At 44.8% G+C, this 22,400-nt stretch overlaps 1 protein-coding gene across 1 annotated transcript in view; it reads right to left on the bottom strand.

Moving 5' to 3' along the window:
• The window catches only part of LOC133412123 (cAMP-specific 3',5'-cyclic phosphodiesterase 4B-like), a 32,364-nt gene that overhangs the window by 3,953 nt on the left and 6,011 nt on the right, over positions 1-22,400 (bottom strand). Inside the window, exons 3-12 of the mRNA XM_061695202.1 lie at positions 21,475-21,722; positions 18,386-18,580; positions 18,270-18,306; positions 17,492-17,562; positions 16,700-16,749; positions 8,425-8,537; positions 2,157-2,250; positions 719-915; positions 529-627; positions 49-213 (exon numbers count right to left, since the gene is read on the bottom strand). Coding sequence (XP_061551186.1) covers positions 49-213; positions 529-627; positions 719-915; positions 2,157-2,250; positions 8,425-8,537; positions 16,700-16,749; positions 17,492-17,562; positions 18,270-18,306; positions 18,386-18,580; positions 21,475-21,722 — 1,269 coding nt within the window. The remainder of the gene's footprint in view (positions 1-48; positions 214-528; positions 628-718; positions 916-2,156; positions 2,251-8,424; positions 8,538-16,699; positions 16,750-17,491; positions 17,563-18,269; positions 18,307-18,385; positions 18,581-21,474; positions 21,723-22,400) is intronic.

The raw sequence follows: 22,400 nt of genomic DNA, 5'->3' as shown, positions 1-22,400 counted from the left end.
CCATCTCACGATGTACGGCCGTGTACAACTACGACACACTTGACTCACGTCCAGCGCTGGAGTGGACAGCAGGATATGAGTGGACTGGGCGACGTCGGCCGCGTGCAGGCTGTTGTGGTAGGCCACGTCAGAGTGGTAGTGGCCCTCCAGGGTGAGCATGAACGTCACAAAAGTATCACTCGGAATCTTGAACGTCCTCAGCAGGTCTCGCTCCTGCGTTACGACACGGAGAACAACAATTCGGAAATCAAGTTAGGACATAAACTTGACCATTTTCAATGTGCAGAATCTGCCATTCAAATGAACGAGTGGCCAAGAGTGAAAACAGTCAACTCCCATTTATTGCAACTCGAAACTTGGACTTGTAAACACCCGTCGAAAGAATCTGTGATATCGCGGCGGCACGAAAGATTGTCCGCCATATAATGGAGCGCACTGTAAACATGCTGTACACTCCCATTCAATTTTCCTGAGCTCTCTCTGATTTGAGGATGAAGAAATGAGGAGGCTGAACGGCAGGACGCTGACCTGAAAGATGGCGTACATGATGCACGTGAGCGGCCGGTTGTGAGAGTGCTCTGCCACCCTGAAGATATTCAGCCCCCATTTGTTGATGCCCTCCAGGTCCTATTCAAAAGGCAACCATGTACGGAAAGGAATGTAAGCCTTTCATCCCAACAGGTTTGTTGGATTATTCTTTCACAGATTGACCTCTTACCTTTGACAGTAGTTCTTCCTGATCAGTCTTGACCCCAAAGCGATTGTTGGTGCCTCCAGAGATGCAGGGCGTGTAGCTGACCTTTCTCACCCCGCCAATCGGCGTCGTCATCCCACCTTGCTGCTGCTGGCCTTGCCGCCGCTTCCTTTCCCTCGACTTGGGAACGGGACACGGAAGCTCCAGGTCATTCTGTTTGTCTGTGGAGCGAACAAGTGGACGAGAAAATGGATGACAAACTTCACAGCTGCGACATTGTCAACAAATCGGGGCTTACGTTGCTATTGCAGTCAACACAGGAAGGTCATTGATCTCTCACACGGGTGAAAACGTTAAAGTCGTCGTGAGCTATTTAATTAGCAAGTAATCCTTCACCAAAATTACACATGTGCTGACAGCGGTTAAGCCCACCTCAAATTTTAAAGACATATTTTTTTAAAAGGGAGTGTGGTTAGCACAAAGGAGTTGTGAAATACAAATGAGGCATTCGAACGTAAACAAAATATTCTCGTGCAAGTCATGTCGCAACAGCAATCTGCAGAGTACCGTAGTGGAAAAGTTGGCACATAACGTGGCACTCCAGAAACAGTTGGCACTGAACCGAACCCGTGCCATCTGCATGAAAGGCAGCAGGATGTACCACGACAAGCAGTAGCAGTGCCAACTGTTTCTGGAAAGAACCTGCTCATATACGGTTTGTTGTTTGCATGTGTGACATCCTCACATGTTGCATGAACCGCATCCGCCCCGCAGAAAGAGGGAGGATAAAAGCCAGCAGTGGCGTACAGAAGCTAAATAGTCCTGCAAACTGTTTTGGGATGAGCCAAGCGTCCAGACTCTCTCTTTTTTACAAGCTGCTCCTTTGTCTTCATTCCTTCTACTGTCCTCCATCCATTCCCTCGGCCCGCGTAGTTCACATCATGTCTTCTTGTCTTCAAACGGGATGGAAGGAGGGAAAAGCCTTTGGCTAAATGCTGCGAGGCTTTTAAGAGACGCGGAAACACGGCCGTCCCCGCGGTGAATAATGGAACGTCTTTCGGGACCCGATGGCACTGTGAAACACGCACACACGTGACGTATGCTCGCTTTGCGACGCACACGAACACTCTCCCGCACTCCTTGCCCTGATCCCTCTGGGGAAGAGACACCGACCCCCCACGCCCCCGTCTCCACCTTTCTCCCTCTACATCACGCTGCAGTCAGAGCGAAGAGAGCCTTGCTCCCGCCTCCGGACCAGATTGGACTGGCTTGAAGGCAGCGGTGCACACCAGCTAGTTGCTCTGCGACTTGGCACATTCTTTGTGTAAGCTCTACACCGAACACTCCTCAAGGACAAGGCCTCATCGAGGTCTGACATTGCACTGAAACATAAAGAGCATGTGTATGTGTGTGTGTGTGTGTGTGTGTGTGTGTGTGTCCATGGCCGTATGCAGGAACTCACCTAGGAAGGTATTGGAGATGAACTCTGACACTTGGTTGCCTGAGCGACTCATCTCAGACAGGTGGCTCAGCTCCCGGTTCAGCATCCTTTTGAACTGGACGGAGACAAATCACAAATGAAGTCAAAAGGGAACGTATATATTCAAGTCTTTTGAATGTTGTCACTTAACGGAAGGATGGAACAATTCTTGTTATTTTCCACTGGAAGTCTCATGCCAAGTCTCATGCCAATATGCTATATTGTGGGCATACTTTCTATATTCCACAAAGCCTGTTACACATTTTGGAGGATGAGCGGCATAATGTTCATCGTGTTTACTAGGGCCTGACCGATTTATCGGATGATATTACCCCTTTTCAAATCGGCAAAAAGAAACGGTCGATTTTTGGATGGTTTTTGCCTTTTTTGTTTTTGTTTACATATTAAACATTACAACATACATATGTCAAAGGTAATAAACATAAAACAAATGTTTTCTCTCTGTTGTAAAGTTAAAGAAATACCAAAGTATTGTAAAACATTCAAATGTCCTATCTGGAGTTCTTTGTTGTTGTAAGCATTAAGGGACGAAAAAAAAAAAAAAAAGAGTTATTTTATTCATTATATATTTTTGGAAATAATCGGCTCATTAATCGCTTCAATCGAAATTGATTCTAGCAAATATAGGAATCGGTCAAAAAAAAAAAAAATCCGTATCCTACTGTTTACTATTAAGTAAAAAAGCGTCAGTCTGCCCTTGAAGACAAAATCCCTCTACTTCAATTAGTTTTATAGAAGTGTGGAACCAAATCAAAAAATTGAAGAGCGGTATTTTATCAGCTCCAAAAAAAAAATCAATATATAGTCTGTGGACTTGCATACACACATTGATGTTGATATCAATGATAATGATAAGATATATATGCAACGTTGGCATCCATTTTATGGGCTCTTACCCAAACATTAATAATGGCCGCCATTCTGACCTTAACCAAATGATGACCAAAGACACAGACTTTTCTGGATCTCTTTCTGTCATGCAAAATGAGACAAATTCCTTGCACGGATTCATTTCCGGACAACCTGAACAGCATTTGGGACACACATCTTTGCAATTTGTACTTCAAGACACACCTTGATATACCCCCAGGACACAGAGAACAGGTAGTTGGCCTCAGGCATGATGCTGAGCTGTGCTAAGCCCCTGGCGCTCCCCAGCAGAAGCCCTGTGCGCTCCTCTCTGAGTGGACCCCCAAGACTGAGCTCAGACCAACAAGCCTAAGACCTCAAGGCGCAACCAATTCGCTCAGCATTCCAATATTGTCGACGGCTGGCAAAAATGTTCCAGCTTGAGCTCCCTGCGGTAGAGATCCGCACCTTCCCTTCGATGCCCGTCCAGTGCTTTCCCGAATCACACAGCGACGGCACATGCGATGGAATCCCCCACGATGCAATCAATATATTTCCCTTTGTCTTCTCGCTCTTGCGACATCTGACCTCCTTTCTAAACCCCTCTCGCCCCCAGCCACCATCCAGATGGAATCCAGTGACATGGGGGGGAAATCCAGCTTTCCTTTCCCCAGATTGAGCGAGGCGGAGAGGAAGGGCAGGCTCCAAGACAGAGAGAGGATAGAGAGCAACAGAGAGAGAGAGAGAGAGAGAGAGAGAGAGTGAGGGATTTGGCGAGGGGGAGTGAGGGTTTGCGCTGTAACTGTAGAGTCCCCCGAGGTAAAAGAATCTCCCCGTCTCTCTTTGTCGTCCCGCTGGTAAACAATCAGTCATGCACCGCATTGCAGAAAACAAGTTCGGGGAATCCCCCAACAATGTTTCCCTCTGTTTGAGCTGTTTCTCTCGCACACACAAGACTGTTAGCGCTGCCGCCGGCCGCCTCTTCCCCGCCATCTCCGCTGCTTCCTCCCTTCTCGAATCTGCTCGGTAATGCAGAACAGATCCGATGCATAGTGCGCAATGTGAGCCTTCGAAGGACCGGCGTGTTTATCACATGCGGAAAAAAATGCCCGGTATTAATTGACAACACTACGAGTCTGGCCGCCGGGCTTAGTTAAGTCTATGATGCTATCGTTAGTTATGGATGGGCGATGACAATTTAGCTTCAGCCATCGTTTATGTGCCGTTTGACTGTCTTGACATTGTGCAGGATGAAGAGAGACAAATGAGGTTTCAGACTGCAGCCCACCAGGAGACCACCAATTGCTCGACAACTTCCACGCCATGGCAACAGAGTCACGTGCCCCCCTCTGCTGTTCTCCTGGTGGTTCACTCTAAACAAATTGCATTGCATCACACAGACACACACAAGAATGAAGATGCGTGTGCACGCGCGCACGCAAACGGTCATTAATACTGCTGATAACAATTTGACTCAACAACGCAAAAGGCATTCGAACGCAGAGCGAATTTCAATGTTCTGCAATGCAGATTGTTACACGTAAAGAATTTCCATGTGCAAAAAAAGTTAGTATTTGAGTTGTTTCTGTCCTTACAATGGTAATTTAAAAAAACAAATCCTGTTGAAGTCCTTTTCAGTTTATTATAGCGGCCTATTTGCTGTCAAATAAGAAGCAATCGTGTTCTCGACCGTGAAACTCGGCTGCACTTAGGAGACTGCCGGCGGTAGTCTATGAAAATCAAACAGGGCTCATCAGGAAAACATTGGAGCTTTTATTCTTTTTAACCGGACTTTTGAGTGACTCTTTAAGGCAGCGCGATGGCGTGAATGTAGGCGACGTCTCGGTGATGACGTGATGCTGAGCCACGTCAGGCACCCAAGATGATCTTATCTGAGCTAATACAGCCTGTACACAGCAGGGTTACATGATGATGAAGAGAAACAATTGACTTTAAAAAAATTAAAAAAATATATATATTTTTTTAAAGTTATATGAACAGTGTTATTTTTAGCTTTTGTAATCATCGATTAACGATAATAACTTGTGGTTAGTTGGTCAAAGCTGTTGAAGTGGCACAAACTTCAGCAAACTCAAACGTAAACGTTATTTGGATTGGTCAAATGTTAAGGTCTAAACAAAACTCACTTTATTATTAACCAGTTTTTGATGTTTTACCTAAATAAGACCATGAGGCACGCATGGGAGTTCACAATACAGTTAATAACAAACAATTACATTTGAATATTGATCGTAGTTTCGCCAGTAATTGAATGATCTAAGTTCAAATCAATTACCACATTTGTGCCAAAGTTACAGTGCGCACATGCCAAAGCACAATTTGTAAACATCACAGCTTACCTTATTCCAGCTGGTTAGCATCCCAAAGTTTGTCCTCTCTTTTCCACAAAAACATAGTCCCATTGTCACGTGACAAAATTCCAAATAAGACAATAAATGGTTTTCAATGGATTCGAGGGATAAGTCTGTATAGACTTTTTTTTTAATGATTTTTTTTTTATCCCTAACCTCTCTTATGTGGAGTCAGACATTATAATGATGAAGCAGACTTGAATGACTGGCCTACTGATCTCAGAAGAGACCGACGGCTCCGCCCACCACCACGGGGCAGAACGTGCCTCCACCTACTTCCCCTTTCACTTCTTCGATGACAGAGTCATTGACGAACATCGTTCAGAGATGCGTGCCTGACGTTCATGGCCCCAGGTTTCAAGTATGAAACATACCCGAGTACATTCCCGAAAAACCCCGAAAGAAAAGTGTATCGCGCCATGCTGATCTGGCAGAGCATTACAAATATCATGTAACACGTCTTCCGCATTCATCAGTTTTTGTGACAAGTCTTGCAGCATGCTGTGGCCTTCACTGAAAGAGGAAGACGCAGCTTGCAAAACAACAACTTTGTAATCTCACAAAGCCCAGAGTGGGCCAATGAGCTCTGGCTCATTTACGTCTGTTTACAGTGTCAACACACATTGGATTTTGCCCAGATGCATGACTGTAGACAGGCATTTCTTGTTAAATGTTGAGCAATCCGAAGAAGAAAATATGGTTCCAAAAACAGGTTTCATGCCTCAACTTTTTGGAAAAATAAAAGTTTAATTACACGCTGCGATCACTACTGCAGCCTGTCTGATGTCCTGGCCATACTTTTGTCACATGGAATCTAACACTATAATTTAATGACCATTTTTCCTCCGTCACAGCTACAGACCCTCCACTACATCTGTTTCAATCATTTTGTCGTTTTTCTTCCCCCCCTCTGAAGACGGCAGCACTTCAAAGACCAAGTGACCGCACGTGAATTAAAGTTTCCTACTCGCGTGTGCACATCCGAGGGGCCCACAGAACGCTGAACTCCTCTAACTGGTTTCAGATGGCAATGTTTGCCCAAGGCCGTCACCAGCGTCGGTGTGGAAGTGTGGCGAGGCTAATCATAGTGAGGGACAGGGAGGCAGCTCCCCATCCTGAGGTCCCGGGCACCAGGCTGGCGGTCGACACGGCGTGTGGTCCCAGACCCCCGGATGCACCTGTGCCCTTGGACAGTGAAAGTGGAGACACCCGCAATCTGATTATGAGTTCAATTACTTCTTCTTGCGCCCCCCCAAAAAAACTAGCTCTCTAACAAACGTGTCATATAAAAGTTGCGAGGGAGCTACTCTCGTGGTGACGCATTTACAGCATATAAATACCTTTGACCAATGGTGCAAGAATGCTCGAACCAATAAAAGCTTTGCTTCCACGGTAGCACACTCTCTTAAACTTGAGCGACAACGCCATGACTTATGAACTTCTGCACTCTCCAAAAACCATTGGAACAGTGCTTTGTGATGGTACCGGGTCACTTGGGAGGCCATTGAACAATGTTCCTTGCCTGTCTGATCAATTACACATTCTCTTTGTCTCTTTGTCGTTACAGGCCCAGTGACGCGGTTGCCTGCAAAGACTCAAATTTACTACCTCGCCAGACGAACGTCCATTGTCATGTACTAACTCGGGAATTGAGCGGTGGCAGAGGAAGTACGGAGACAGGAAACTGCTGCCACGGTCAAAGTCAGTCATCAGCAACGCACCGTATTGTATAGTTTCGACAGAAATGGTCAACATCGCCCTCAGTGTTTATAATGTAATGCCGCCACACAGTCTCCTCTGTCTGTCTGTGTGGGGGCCGAGTAATAATTGCCGGTGTGGATTCAGTTTTGGGTTACAGAAATCAAATAAACACAAAGAAATCTGTGTCTATTCAATTAAAGGGAAGGAGGACCACCGCTCTTGAAAACATGGTGGATTTTGCTTTTCAAGTTGAAGAGAACATTTAACACTTATTTATTTATTTCATTTTTTCAAATTGACTTTCAAAATTTGGGCTGAAATACTCATCGTGCGTATGAGAAATGTTCACAGGTCGAAAACAACTGCTCCCAAATTTCCAGGCTAGCCATCGAAATCCAGAGAGACATTTCGTCGCAGGGATTTGGTCAACTTTATAAACATGTAAACACAAATGGTGATGACATGGGCTCAACTTTGTTTTGGACCATAATTGCACACATTAAGGAGCCGTGATGACATTTACAAATCAACACGGTTCAAACGAATGGGAAGAGCAAAACATGAATTGTGCAATATAGTCATTGTGAGCATGTTTATGAGGGCACAGGTTACAATTAAATACAATTTTGAGGGACCAGACTGCTTAATAACGCGATGACCGAATTTAAAAGCAAAAACTAAAGCACTCACTCTGGCATGTTCCTTACCAGAAGAATAGCAATTAAAATGTTTTTGAAAAAACATGACCTTATGTGGTGTGAACAAAACATAGCCAGTATAAATTATTGCAAAAGAAGGTGTGAAAGGGGAATACAAAAATAAATAAAATCTGATTTGAAATTCTAAAGTAAGTCTCTGGCATTTTCTTCAATTCAAACCGCAGTTTTGACAAACTGTTCAATTAAGCGTGGCCCTTTGTGATGACATCACTGAAGAAAGTAGACCAAGATCAAACCAGATCACAATTGAATGTGCTAAGACAAGTGAAAGATGACTTAAACTCAGAACTCAGGCGTCAATTATGCAGGTAAAAATGTATCGACACACCAGTCTGCTGAAAGGCTACTACGGCAGTGAATACGCATTACGTATTAACGTGATAATGGCCAATTTGAATTTTTAGGACAAAGATTGACGTTGTCAATATCGCCACAGCGCTTCTTGGTTTCATATACAAACCGTGAGAGAATTGTTCTAAACTTGTAAACGACATTTATGCGCTTTGTTCCTGACATGCCTTCACACGCTTGTTTGAAAAGACTGAAGAAATACGATCAGCAAGAAAAGTGCAGATAACGGCGACATACCTTGTTAGATGCCATGTCACTGACAGAGCGGTAGGTCTGGATGGTCTCCAACTGGTCCAGACACCAGTCCAGCTCCTCCATGGTCTCCATAGCAAGCTTCTGGTAAGACTCATCTGCCAACAGACACATGGGCACGTAGTCAGGGCCCAAAGGATCTAAATCCATGTTGGAACCCCCTGGCACCATGCACGGAGGTCCACGAGTCCCAGAATGGCTTGATCTTCTGGTGGACTGGCCAGCTGAACACCCGGGAGATGCAGCGGAAGATGGGGAGTTGTGCACACAGAACTCCTTCATCTTGTTGCACTGCGCCACCTCAGAAGGTTCCGGATAGTCCGACTCTCACACAAACCGAGGCTACAGTTAGTCTTTGCTGACTCGCTCAGTAGCCCCTTTCTCTCCATAGCCCTCGCTTTCACGCACAGCCGCGGGGTCTTCAAACCCCCTCCCGCTCGGACCGCTCCCCCCACCCCTTCTCAGACTCTCAGTCGTCGGCTTAGCCAGCTCAACGTGTCGTTCTACAAAACCGGCAGCGTGCAAAGCAGGCAGTATACTGCCTCCTGCAGTTGGTATATTGTCCCCGAGCCCAAAACGGCCCCGAGTCGTTCCAACACACAAATGGTTTGCTCAGCACATGCAGCTGCAGACCGCTGGGCTGCAAAATAGTGATTTGGGGTGAGCCTAACCTTCCGGATTATCTGCTTCTTTTAGCCAAACACATCACTATTTTACTAGATAACTACTTTCAATAATTTGATGCACTTTGACAGCTGCTTCACCTCCTAATATGTTTTTCCCTAAAGCACAGATGGCTTCAACTTAAACTGCAGCAAGAACTTCCGTCACGCCAACTAGCTTCACAAAATGCCTCTCTCCTCTCTGAACCTCGAGGAGGAGGAAGAAGAGGGGGGAGGGGGGGGACACACACACATTATAGCAGACATCAAGCCCTGTTTGCACAAGTAACACAAGAGGCAAACTTTGACTCTGCTGTTGGAAGGAGGCCAAACCAGGACCAAGCTATGTGCCAAGAAACCAAAGTAGGCCTACTTCCTATTTGAGCCTGAACTTGCATAAAAGATGGAGCGGAATTGATAGAAGGGAGAGTGACTGCAAAAGGACAATCAAAGCTGCCATTCACGTGACTAGGAAAATACAGACAGATTCTCAGAATCACTGAGATGATGAAGTGCGAAGGGAGCAAATTAAGCATCTACATAGAGAATATTTGACGGGGGGAATGTTGATTCAACAAATTTGCACACATCTGGATTTCCCCACCTTCCTTTTTCCTTGAAAAAGACCCATCGACCTCATAAGCGTCACACATGGAATAGATTTACCCCATCTGCTTAGCACAACAAGACAGCCAGCATGCTGCTCCCCATTTTACGTCACTATAGTAGATCAAAGCGCTTCAAAGCGCCGGATTGGCATACACACGCTGAACCCGGCCGGGCCACCAAACAAAGAAGTTCAATGAAATCTCAATGCGCACGTGTGCTGCTGAGGAAACCTAGCACTCTTGGAATGTATTGCGAAAGAGAACCAAGAGTCAGATGCTTTGATATGGGCTCACATTTGGACAATCATGCCTCATGAAGGTGTAAGACGATGGCTTCTTAGAAATATTTGCCCTAACCTGGGAATCCGAAGCACCCTCGGTTACGAACTACCGGTCACCGAGCTCTGTGGCCGAACTATTTCCGACAATCAAGGCATCCAAGTCGTATAAAAAGTCAGCGGCAGAGAGGCGAAAATGCAGCATCAAAGCCATTTATGCAAAAAGCGGCTGCGAGCTGTTGAAACTCGGTATGCCCAAATGTGCGGAGAGGTCTCGGTCCCTGCGCCGCCAAGAAGGTGCAACCGCATCCTGCTCTCGTTCCCTTCAGTCAGAGCGCACACAGACGGGCAGTTAAACAGGGTCATGAAATATCAAAGGCTTGGCTCGTCGAATAATATCCGGGTCATTTTCATCGTTCGTCTGAAAGGCTGCCGAACGAATATTCATTAGTGTTACGACTGCAAAACGTTTGCCTTTGGTTTGATAAGTGAACTCGACCTCCAGAAATGATTCACGAAGTATGAGCAGCTGTACCTGTCAAGTACACTACATGTCATGCTGTGTGTTGACTAAATATTTGGCTTTTTGATCATTTCGCTTTCCAATGTTGTGTTTTAAGTTTTGCTTTGTTTCCCTGTGTCTCCTGTTCGTACCGTCGTCCCTGCCTGCTCATTATGTCTTTGTCCTCGTCACGGCAGTCGTCTGAGCACATTCCCGCTGGAGTCTGGAATCTAACCTTGAAGGTGGGAGACGAGGGAGAGGCCTGCTGTCACGCTGCGTGTTTTGTTCCTATTTTGGTTTTTAGTTGGAAATGCAGATGATTTCCCTTTCCAATTTAGTTTTGGCTTGTTTTCCTGGGAGCGTGTCACGCCCAGGTGTGCCTCGTTGTCTCGTCCGTCTGTTTGTGGTTATTTCCGCTTTCATTCAGTCTCGCCTCTTTGTCCCACGTCGCCCGTCGTCGGTGCTGGTCCGTTCCTCGTGTTTCTTTGTATTTCAGTTCTTTTGAGTGTACCCTGCACTCCTGCCTTTCCTTGCTTGCTCGCTGCGCTGCGCTCGGGGGCCACCTGCCTTTCGCCTGCATCCCACCACCACAAACACCCCCGCCCCCCGACCGTGACAGTATAATCTAGAGCTGAATCAAATTGTCTGTATTAAGAACAGAACACATGAATAATTGTGGACATGGAACTTTTTTGGTGGGGGGGGGGGGGGGGGGGGAATATGAAAAGTAATGAAAATAGAGGCAGCTTTTCCTCTTTGTTAATCTCTTAATGTAAAATCTTCCAAAAAGCAGTCTTCCAGTCGAGACTAAATCTGAAAATCCCTTGAAGTCATAAAGTATGAAGAATGTTATCGTCTTGGCCACTGTGTGCGGTTCCAGATGAACATGTCTCAGGTTTTGAGACAGGATTGAAAGCTACCTGCACTGACATATCTCACCGTCACCAGTCATAAGTGGCGTGTGACGCACGTTCAGCTTGCGAAACCTACACGCAGATGTAGTGTGGGGTACTTTTCCAGCCTGTTTTTTTTTTTCAATGAATTTTTTTCATCTGCGCGTCCTAACGCCTTGGCCATATGCGGACGGCTGCGATGAGGACAACAGGCCTCAGTGTGCAGACACACTCTGTCTGCCTCCCCACTCGCTCCTATAGGGCCACAGACCAGCCTCTGTGAGCGCCATCGACAGCACTAACAACACTGGCTGGGCTAAAACATCCCCCCAAATCCATTCCTGGCCAAGACACCTTCCGCTCTCATCCGCCTCACACTGCCCCTCTCTGTGCTCAACCTACCCCCCAAACCTGTTTCCTTGGCTGTCTGGCCGAAGTGTGGTTTGCAAAACTGCACCGCCTTATCCGTTTTGCCACATTGTGAAGACTCGCAGCCAGCAGCAACAGCAGAAGACGATTCCTTTAATGTTATATAAGGGACGATAAAACTACTGGTGCAATAACATGTAACCGGCATTAAAAGCTGGTTGGGAGGAAGGAAACTTTTATCAGTAACTAGCAATTTACAGGACAGATATGAAGTTGATGTGGAACTTGTGAGTAATGTTGACTTTATGCATGCTTATCTGACTTGTCAGGAAATAATATGTCCCGTTAGGCTTGAGTCACCGGTTAGCGCCGACCTATTATGTACGCAAACGCACATTGGTCATCGTGATCTCATGACATTGTGTGAAAGAAAGAGACAAAAGAGAAAGAGGTTCGAGCCCAATCGGACACCAATATGTGCAATCATGTTCCGTTTTGCTTTTGACTTCTCACTACACGCGGTGCTGACACACAAGTGACTGAGTACGAAATCGCTTTATCGTAACTGATGTACGGAAAATGAGGATATTTTGAGCTGAGTGGTTAACTGTGTGGAGTAGAAAAATACAATACAAATAAATACAGTCGTTGGAAATTGGATTTATGACTTTGTAGTTAATTGAGATCATTAGTTCCAGGGTTAAACTATTGCCGTTGTAAAACATTAGACTGTACGGGCAATGTTTAAAGTAACCTTGTTAACCGGCATATAACTGTCAAATGTGTAGTGTAGTGTCGTGTAGTGTGATTTCATTCAAAAAACAAAAAACCCATTCCTCTTACAGCTCACTTATTACTTTTTTCTTTCTTTCACAAAAGTTTAAAAAGAAGTCAAACAAAGTAACCAACTGAATAAAGGCACCGTGTCTCGTATGCATGTCTGTGCAACTTGTTAGGGAAGGAAAATGACATCAGGCAGATCTAATTATGTTTCATAACGACATTTCTATCCACATATTATTCTTCATAGTGGTTTGCTGTGACCAGTTTGGTGATTTGATGTGGATTTAGCATGTTTTAGGTGGCTTATTCTTTGAACTGAATGTAGGGCCTTGTGCGAGTATGTTACATTGTTGTTACGTTAACACTTGTTTCCCTTTTGACAGCCATTTGCGGAGCGAATTGTCCAGTTAACAAAGGACGAGAGTTGATCCAATAATCGGGCTCAACTAACAGATGCGCAGTGTAGCTTATTTCCTTTGTTTTGCATTCATGATAGCAGTTGAATTCCAGTTTAGGTGTCCATTTTTAAAAAGGTGAGAGGTGAAATGAAAATACCACGAAAGCATTTTGCATTCAGCTCAATACCAAAACTCTTATCGACATTTTATCCTCTCTTAATAACAACCCTGAATTTTGATGAGGTAGTTTACGATTGTGACATAATCTCTTCACCTATCAAAAGTAAAGACTCGAGTCGTTATGCAAACACGCACACGCACTTCATCAAGGCCTGTTTGACGACCCTCTAACAATTGCGCCATGGAGCTTTGTTGGCACGGGACAGCTTGAGGGATGGGCCGCAACAAGGTTTATGACTCTGCTGACGTCAATGACATAATTCAAATACTTAACCGAGCTGCAGCTTCCAGCCCTCAGGATCCTCTCCTTTGGCCGTGAGCCTGGAAAACCTGAAACGGATTCTTGCCGCGCACACGGATTTGAGGAACCGTTCCAGACTAAACTGGACTCGGGTGGCCTGTGAGACAATGACTGGACAAATACATTCTGGTCATCTGTGAGTGATGCATAAAAAGCCATTTTCTTGTGTTGATTTGAATGTCAAGGAGAAAAGTATCCACTGAAACATCGAGACCTTCTTTGGCTTGTGTTGATTGTTTGTCCGAAACATGAACCTCTAAAGGCATCCTACAAATATCAGTCAAAATGTCGTCTGGGAACAAATGACTGACTAGTTGCGCTTGAGCTCCCAACTCCTGTGACAACAGGCAGTTAATGTTACAGATAGCCGTCACAGATTAGTCATAAGTGACGGTCAAGCGCGTCATAGCCAAACTTTGCAAGAAATATAACACAGAGCAAAGCCTATAATCTGAAACGGTCAGGGAAGAGTGAGCCCTTTGTAGGCCGCTGGGCTCACGGGACCGAGTTTGATGGGGTCAAGATGCTGTGCGGTGAAAAACTGCAAACTCACATGCCCAACACTTGAGTCGTCCTCCATTCAGCGGTGCTGGCTGATAGCGAAATCATTGACAGCGACCTGAGCCCCAAGTGCAGCTCGTGACTGTTGTTTATTTCAATGCTCCCATATCAAATCTGATTTTCGCGGTTAAAAACGGAGGAGCCATCCCTTTCTCCGTTCTCCATGTATTTATACGCCATCCCTTTAAGACTGCGACGGGTGCATTGGATCTTTTAGCACTATTGGGGGATCGGTTCTATGGAAACACAAATGCAAAACAGGAAAAATCTGTTCTCCCTTTTCCGTTCAGGCAGATGAGAGAATGAGACAGAAAGGAGCGCAAAGGAACAATCGCTATTATTCAGCAGCGGGTGTGAGTTCTTTGTTTGCTCAGACGTATCTGATGACGCGAAAAAAGGAGACCGCATTCAAAACAGAACTCGAAAGTGTGACGGGTTTGTCCTATTTTCCTGATCTTAACAGCGAGCTGCATTCCTCAGCAATGGCAGAGAAAAGTTCAAGGTTGTGAGACGTGAGGAGGAGACAATTACAGACTTGCAGTTAGTTGTCTTGTTTTTTTCCTGCCGCGGGATGCTCCTGCAGCAGCTCATCTGTGATAAAAGGAAGTTGAGCGCGACCTCTTTGAAGGCCTCGCTGACGTCAATCGGGCTCGCAGAACCAGCGCGGCAGGAAACAATGCCCGTACCTCCCTCCTCCTTTGCTCTCAACCGTACTTTTCCTTTGTCACTTGACACTCTGAATCTAAACCTTTGCTTTTTTAGACCAAATGTTCCCTTTACATGGTGAATGGTTATCTTTTGGCTTATCTTTCAAGAATTTACTTGTATTGTCATTACTTTTTGAACATGCATTCATCCATTTTGTATTCGGTTTGTCCTCATTCGGGTCACAGGTGAGCCGGAGCCGATCTCAGCTGTCTTTGGGCCAGAAGGCGGGGCATGCCCAGAACTGATTGTCAATCAATCGCAGGGCACGGACAACCGTCCGTCCACACTCATATTCGCACCTAAGGACAATTTACAGTCTTCAGTTCATTAAGCTACCGGGCATGTTTTTGGAACGTGGGAGGAAGCCGGAATAGCCGGAACAAAACAAAAAAAAGCCAGGCAAGCACGAGGAGATCAGATAGAGTCCACACACGAGCTGGAAAACCAGACGCGACATTTAGACGCGCGTCTAAATTGATTCATACGCAATGTTCGACACTTTTTGTTAATTAGAATACTCCCAAGTTAGGGGGAACCCTTTACAAGGGTTCAAAAGCATGCTTCTGCTCCGAACAAATTACCCAAGGGTAAGAATAATTACACGAAACTTAAATAAAACGTAAGCAACAATTAAAATGGTGAATACTTTTCATGAAAAAGGATCTCACACATACCTCCCTTAAAGCCTGAGAACAACTTCTTGGGCCAAGTCATGCTTCTACCAAGGTAAACACCCTTCTTGAGACTTCAAATGATGGGAATTTTGTGTACAGATGGATTGTGATCATTTCAATCTGGAGCAGAGCATTGTCACGCCATGAGCTGAGCTGACTTTGTAATTCTTGGACGTGTCAGACTCAACAAGTCACACCGCATGCACAACCCCAATTCCAATGAAGCTGGGACCTTGTGTTAAACATAAATAAAAGCAGAAAACAATTGGCTGGCAACCAGCTCAGGGTGTACCCCGCCTCCTGCCCGAAGATAGCTGGGATAGGCTCCAGCGCGCCCGCGACAATTGTGAGGAGAAGCGGCTTGGAAAATGGAATGGATGGATGAACAATGATTTGCAAATCATGTTCAACCTATATTGAATTGAATACACTACAAAGACAAGATATTTCATGTTCAAACTGACCAACTTTGTTGTTTTTAGCAAATAATCATGAACTTAGAATTTTATGGCTGCAACACGTTCCAAAAAAGCTGGGCCAGGGTCACGTTTACCACTGTGTTACATCACCTTTTCTTTGAACAACAGTCAATAAACTTGAGGACACTAATTGTTGAAGCTTTGTAGGTGGAATTCTTTCCCATTCTCGCTCGATGTACAGCTTCAGCTGTTCAACCGTCCGGGGTCTCCGCTGTCGTATTTTACGCTTCATAATGGGCCGCAGATTTTCAACGGGAGACAGGTCTGGACTGCAGGCGGGCCAGTCTCGTACCCGCACTCTTTTATTACGACGCCACGCTGTTGTAACACGTGCACAATGTGGTTTTCATTGTCTTGCTGAAATAAGCAGGGGCGTCCATGAAAAAGGCGTTGCTTGGATGGCAGCGTATGTTTCTCCAAACCCGTCTCTACCTTTCAGCATTAATGGGGCCTTCACAGATGAATCAGGGCACCCACCTGTTCCCAATGAGCCTGTTCACCTGTGGGATGTTCCAAACAGATGTTTGATGGGCATTCCTCAACTTGCTTCGTCTGTTTTGCCACCCGTCCCAGCTTTTTTGGAACGTGTTGCAGCCCTAAAATTCTAAGTTAATGAGTATCTGCTAGAAACAATAAAGTTAATCAGTTTGAACGTGAAATATCTTGTCTTTGTCGTGCATTCAATTGAATATAGGTTGAACATGATTTGCAAATCATTGTGTTCCGTTTTTATTTATGTTTAACACGACGTCCCAACTTCGTTGGAATTGAACTTGTAAGATGAAGCCTTCCCCAGTTACCACATGGCTCTGATAAGGTCATCAAGTGCGCTGCCATCACAGACAGGAAGAGTGTGGAACTTACCTGACAAACAGACTTGAGTGACAGAAGGCTGATTTGCAGCAGGAGACCTCCTACAATTAGACATCAACAGGTCACAAAATATACAAATAAGCCACCCAAATGTACAAGAAAAGAAATGGAATATATTTTGAGTGATCATTTTTTTCCCCGCTCACTGAATTACTGTTGCATAGTATTGTGAAAGGAGGCCATTCCTCCCTCCCAGCAAAACAGTTACAATAAAGCAATGTAGTATTCAACAGTAGATTCAACATTACCAGAAAACAGTGCTTATAGTTATGTCAAATTGTACACTTCGTGTAAATAGAGGTGTTCTTCTGCATTAAATGTTTTTGATACAGTGGCGCCCCCAAGTGAGATACATTGGCATCTTCAAAACATCATTCTATCCATTTCCCGTACCGCTTATCCTCTCACGCGGGTCGCCGGCGTGCTGGAGCCGATCCAAAGCTATCTTCGGGCGAGAGGCGGGGCGCACCCTGAACCGGTTGCCAGCCAATCGCAGGGCACGTGTATACAAACAACCATTCACACCTTCGGGCAATTTAGAGTCGTCAATTCACCTACCATGCACGTTTTTGGGATGTGGGAGCAAACCGGAGTACCCGGAGAAAACCCACCCAGGCACGGGGAGAACATGCAAACTCCACACAGGCGGGGCCGGGCTTTGAACCCCGGTCCTCAGAACTGTGAGGCAGATGTGCTAACCAGTAGCTCACCGTGCCGCCACCTTGAAACCACTTAAACTATAAAGATGTCTCTTCAGACGAGGTCGAAAAAAACTTGACTCACTTATTAGATGCACATTGCACATTCGTCAATGTGGTGAAGTTATTCCTGACAGTCCGAAGGCTTGCCAGAACCTGGAAAGACAATTGCAATGGATGAGAAGCGGGAATTGTAGATTAAACCCCCAAATAAATCAATAAAGAACGAACGAACGAACGAACGAACCCAAATATTCGAGCAATTCTGTTTTTAAGTGTCAAGCGGCATACACAGGAATATTTTGTTTTGCTTTCATGACATTATGCAGCGAACGGCAACTAAAAGCTGGGATTGACTATTATTGCATCAACGCATCGTTTTTATACACTTGCTTGTCGTGTTCAGGGTCGCAATCCCCGCTGACATCTGGCGAAAGGTCGACCACACCCTGTACTGCTTGCCAATCGATCACGGGGCACAGAGAGAGACGAGACAGCTAAGCGCACTCACATTCATTTTGAATTTCAATTCAAATTGAAGTCAGGCGAGCGAACCATGAGACGATCGCTGATTGATATTATTTCAAAATGGTTTTTAATACATAGAACCAGTTTAAAATAGAAAATAAGAGTGAATTGACATCATATTATTCATTATCTTTTTATCGTTTTTTGTTTTTTTACCGACACAATTCAATTTCATAATACAATAATGTGAGTCAAAAAGGTAAAAGCGAACAATTACAGCTGAAATTGAACTGGAAGCCACTAGGGGGCACAAACGTTACCGTTGGCGTCAATGCTACAGTTGCACATCTACAAAGGGCTCAGAGGGAATACTTGCTTATGCACATCTTACTTACCTGAGCAAAAGGAGTCACTATCAAGTCCTCCCCGTGGCTAAAATCAGAGGCAAAAAACATTCATCCAAGAACATGATGGCGGTGGACGGCGGTCGACACCCTCAATGACAACTCACAGTTCTCCAACGATGGAAGAGTTCCGAGAAAGCGACTTGGGGGACAATTCGTAGTCGCTGTCGGAGCGGTAGAGGAAGGACTCTCGGCGCTGGCCCTGGCCGGCCAGATTGGGATGAAGAACCAAGCCCGAACCCGGGGACGCTTGTGGATCTGAAGGACTACAGCGCAACGATGGGCCATTCTCTCCCTCCAAGCTGAAGACGAGAAAAGATCGTGATCTCATCATCTCCACGTTTGTGAAGAAATCTGTGTCGTTAGCCACTGCCGGAAGCTGCCGTCTTGTGCAACATTCTCCCAAATCCCATCTAGTAAAGAGATGCTTGGATAAACTCAGCCGTCCGTCCTTGACCTAGATTACAAACGCAACTATTTTGCTCATTCAATACACGTTTTGCTGGTCAAACAGCTCTGCCTCCCTAACATGATGCCTGTGACATCTTTGTTCGTTCACACTTGCTCATCAATGGTAATCACCAAAAGGGGTCATTTATGTTTTGCTTCAACAATTATTTATATTTTCCCACTGCTTTTCCCCAGTCGCAACACAGTGACAGCTACAATCTGCCCCCTGAGAGGCCGGCACCAGCTAGTGTGTAATCACATGATCAGGTCAGAGGGGCTGGTATAGGGTGAAAGGTCAAAGTAATGATGCAGCGCAGAAGGTACAGATGAAATGAGCTATTAATTAGAAATAAAGACAAATTCCAATTTAAACTTGGACAATACGCGGGCAATGCTTTACAATACTGTTGTGTGCGTGTGATGTAATTTAAAATGACATTGAAAAGGCTGACATTGATACACACACGCACACGCATACACAGCTTTGGCAAGCATACCCTGTACCCAACCAAATGACATTGGCCATTTTTAATCAAAGCCCTTTGCGCCATTTTTCCACGCAGACTAATTCGTATGTGATGATGCACAGCAGCCACACACCCCTGCCAAACAAGATCCGATTCAAGCCAAAACTCCCATGCGGGACAGACTGCGTCATCTACGTTTCATTTCACGTCATCTAAATCCCAATTTGACACATTCGCACGATGCTTTACCAATGTAATCTGCTAATCTCCGACTGACAGGATACCGTGGTTTATTTACAAAGTGACATTTCTGACAAAACGCCATCAGGTTTTTCTACGATTGTGTGCTGCAGTTGCCAAAACAAGAGCACACACAACTATGCAAATAGAAAACAAACGCAACAAGCTTCAGTCAAGTCTCACCTGGGAGCCGAGAGGTGAGCTTCCCTGATCGTCTCCTCGCTGAAATCAAAAGTACCCGGCCACTCAAAATCTAATATATATTTACACACACACTCGACTGCACACAGCGTGTGCGGAGTAGAAATGCATAATGTGGTGGCAAACCGATGAGTGTTTGCGAATGAACATTGAATTAACAGCCAATGTGTTCATTCGACAGCAGTGCAGGTACAAATACGTCAAATAAACTGCACTTAACTTCAGTCGATTTTTCAGCTATCTGTACTTTACCCGCATCTTGACGTTTTGGCATTTGCAAATTCACAGTTTGGATTTTCTGTTTTTTAGAACCTATTCTCCATTATTTGGTGAGAAGCTGACCTATTTGCTGTTTTGTGCTCAGTCCAAAGCATGAACAGTAAGTTAACATCTGATCGAATCTTGCCACTGAGGAACTTCTGAAGTGATTTGAGGAGCTTCATTTAGACAAACGTACTCCTTTGCCACCATCCTGTGGCCTCAAAAGTACAGTAGAAACCTTTTTTGAGGGGTTGTCAATCACAATTAGTGGCAGGAATTAGTCCCTGTACCCCGCGAATACGAATGACGACCAGATTTAATGCATTTGAAAACAGATGCCTGAACTTTCTACGCATTACTTTATCAAAACAGGCTCATTAGTTTTTTAAACCTTCGCAGATGTAAAATGGTGGTAAATACAGAGCGGTAAGGTCAAGCACTTTTAAGATCTTGATTGACCGATTGAGATCTTGGGATTTCTGAGGTTGTGGGCTACAAGCGTTATTTGTGGCAACTGTCTTGTGGCAGCCTAAAGAACACTTCTAACAGGTTCTTGCGTTCAAAAATTCTCGTCTAATCTGAAAAAAAAAAAACATGACAGGTGAGGAGTATTTTTTTCAGTTGTTATCATTAGTTAATTTAGAATTTGTTGTTAGTGTGTTCACAACGTTAGCAAAGCTACAGGAACACGCTTCAGTAGCATGTCAAAGTGTCAATGCTTTTTCTTCTCAGTAAGAGCACGATGCAAGTGCATAAAAGAGGGAAACCTTTTTTGTATGCAGAGTTTTTTTTTGTTGTCAAAACTGGTTTTGTATATAATTAACTAAACCGTAAAAGTTCATTTTTACTTTGTTCATGCTCGTGAAATAGAACTTGCCGTAAGAAAATGGTTTCCAAGTTTGTGTGGTATCAGGAGAAAATGCAAATGCCAGAAGAAGGAAAAAAAAAAAAGCAAAACTTGATTTGAATACTGTCAGACATCATTTGCATTTTCGATCAGCAGAGTGGAACCTTTTTTTGGGAGTGGACAAATATCCTTTGGATACTTTGAAATATAAACTGTTATCATATTGTAACCCGGTCAAAAGTTGCGCAACCCAGACTGCTGCCCAACAACAAGCAGGGCAAATGTGACCCCTGACCTTTACTCCAGCGACATGGAAGCCAATGTTTTTTAAAAAGTGTTAAGTGAAGGCGAGTGCTGCACAGATGAAAGCAAAAGACAACATGTGACGAACAGAAACATACCCCCCCCCAAAAAAAGAAAAACAGTTCAAAGCAATTTATAAATATCGAGATAGGATGATAAGGAGGAGCTTTGATCTGTTTGTGCACAAGACTATAAAGCATTTGTAATAAAGCGGGACGTCCAATTGCCCTGTTTTGAAACCGAAGGCACCACAGCGGCTCCTTTTGCAAATCATCATTTAATGGTACAACAATCTTCTTTGTTTTGTGTCTCAAAAGTCACCGCGCGCTTTGAAAAAACCTCGGTCGTTTTGTGGTTGAGACACAGCTGCGCTCAACTCCCAAGATGATCTCCCAAGTGCTTTTGATCGTAATACTAAAAGCCTCACCTGTTGGGGTCAGCCTTTGTGATGTCAATCCGGGGGAGAGAAGCAAGAGGTAGACTTGTCGGCCTGGTGCGAGTCACCGGGTCTTCCTCCGGGGATCGCAAACTTCCCCTTTCCCTGTCCTTCTCGGCCTGTCGCCATGACAACGGTGGCAGCTGCAGGTTGCCAGAAAAGCGCCGATGGACTTTGCACACCTCTACTGCGAGGGTGCCGCCCGAGGGAAATTGCCCCGCAGAAGGATCCTTCTTCTCCTTACAGACAACGACAACATAACCGCAAATTGGTGCTTTTGACATTTAACATGTACAGGAAAAAAGAAAGCTCAAACCTCGGAAAATGAAATTCCAGATAAATTGTTCCGCATAAGGATGAAATGGCAAACCTGCATTGATGAGTCCTGTTTCATGTTTTCTAGCCTCTACCATATATTGTAGTTTTCAATTTCTTAAGCAAATAAGAATGTGACAAATGTGGTGTGCACATGTTTCAGTCTTCCTGCGTAAATACTTTGTAGAGCTGCACTGTGCTGCAATTACCGCCGCAACTATGTCTCCACCAGCTTTGCGCATCTAGACATTGAAATTGTTGCCCATTCTTCAAGCTCAGCCAGATTGCATGGAGAGCGTCTGTCATTTGTTTTGATGTTCTGTTTTAAGAAAAATTTCCTTATTGCCAATCAGAATCAGAACCAGAATCATCTTTATTTTATTTTTTTTTATGTCCAGAAAACACACCAGGAATTTGTCTCGGGGAGTTGGAGCCGCTCTAGTACGACAACAAGACGGTCAATTGACAGAGGACACTTTGGAGACAGAAAGACATTGACAAAACCAGTCACTGAGCAATGAAGGGTTCCAAGTTATCTGGTAATGCCGGGACAATTTATTTTCTTTTATTTGACCAATGTGCAAAAAGGTGCAGAGTCCTCG

Source organism: Phycodurus eques, chromosome 13 (assembly GCF_024500275.1).
Source record: "Phycodurus eques isolate BA_2022a chromosome 13, UOR_Pequ_1.1, whole genome shotgun sequence".
In the NCBI taxonomy this organism is placed as follows: Eukaryota; Metazoa; Chordata; class Actinopteri; order Syngnathiformes; family Syngnathidae; genus Phycodurus; species Phycodurus eques.
Note: the sequence above shows the minus strand (reverse complement) of the source record. Positions and strands in the feature narration are given on the sequence as shown.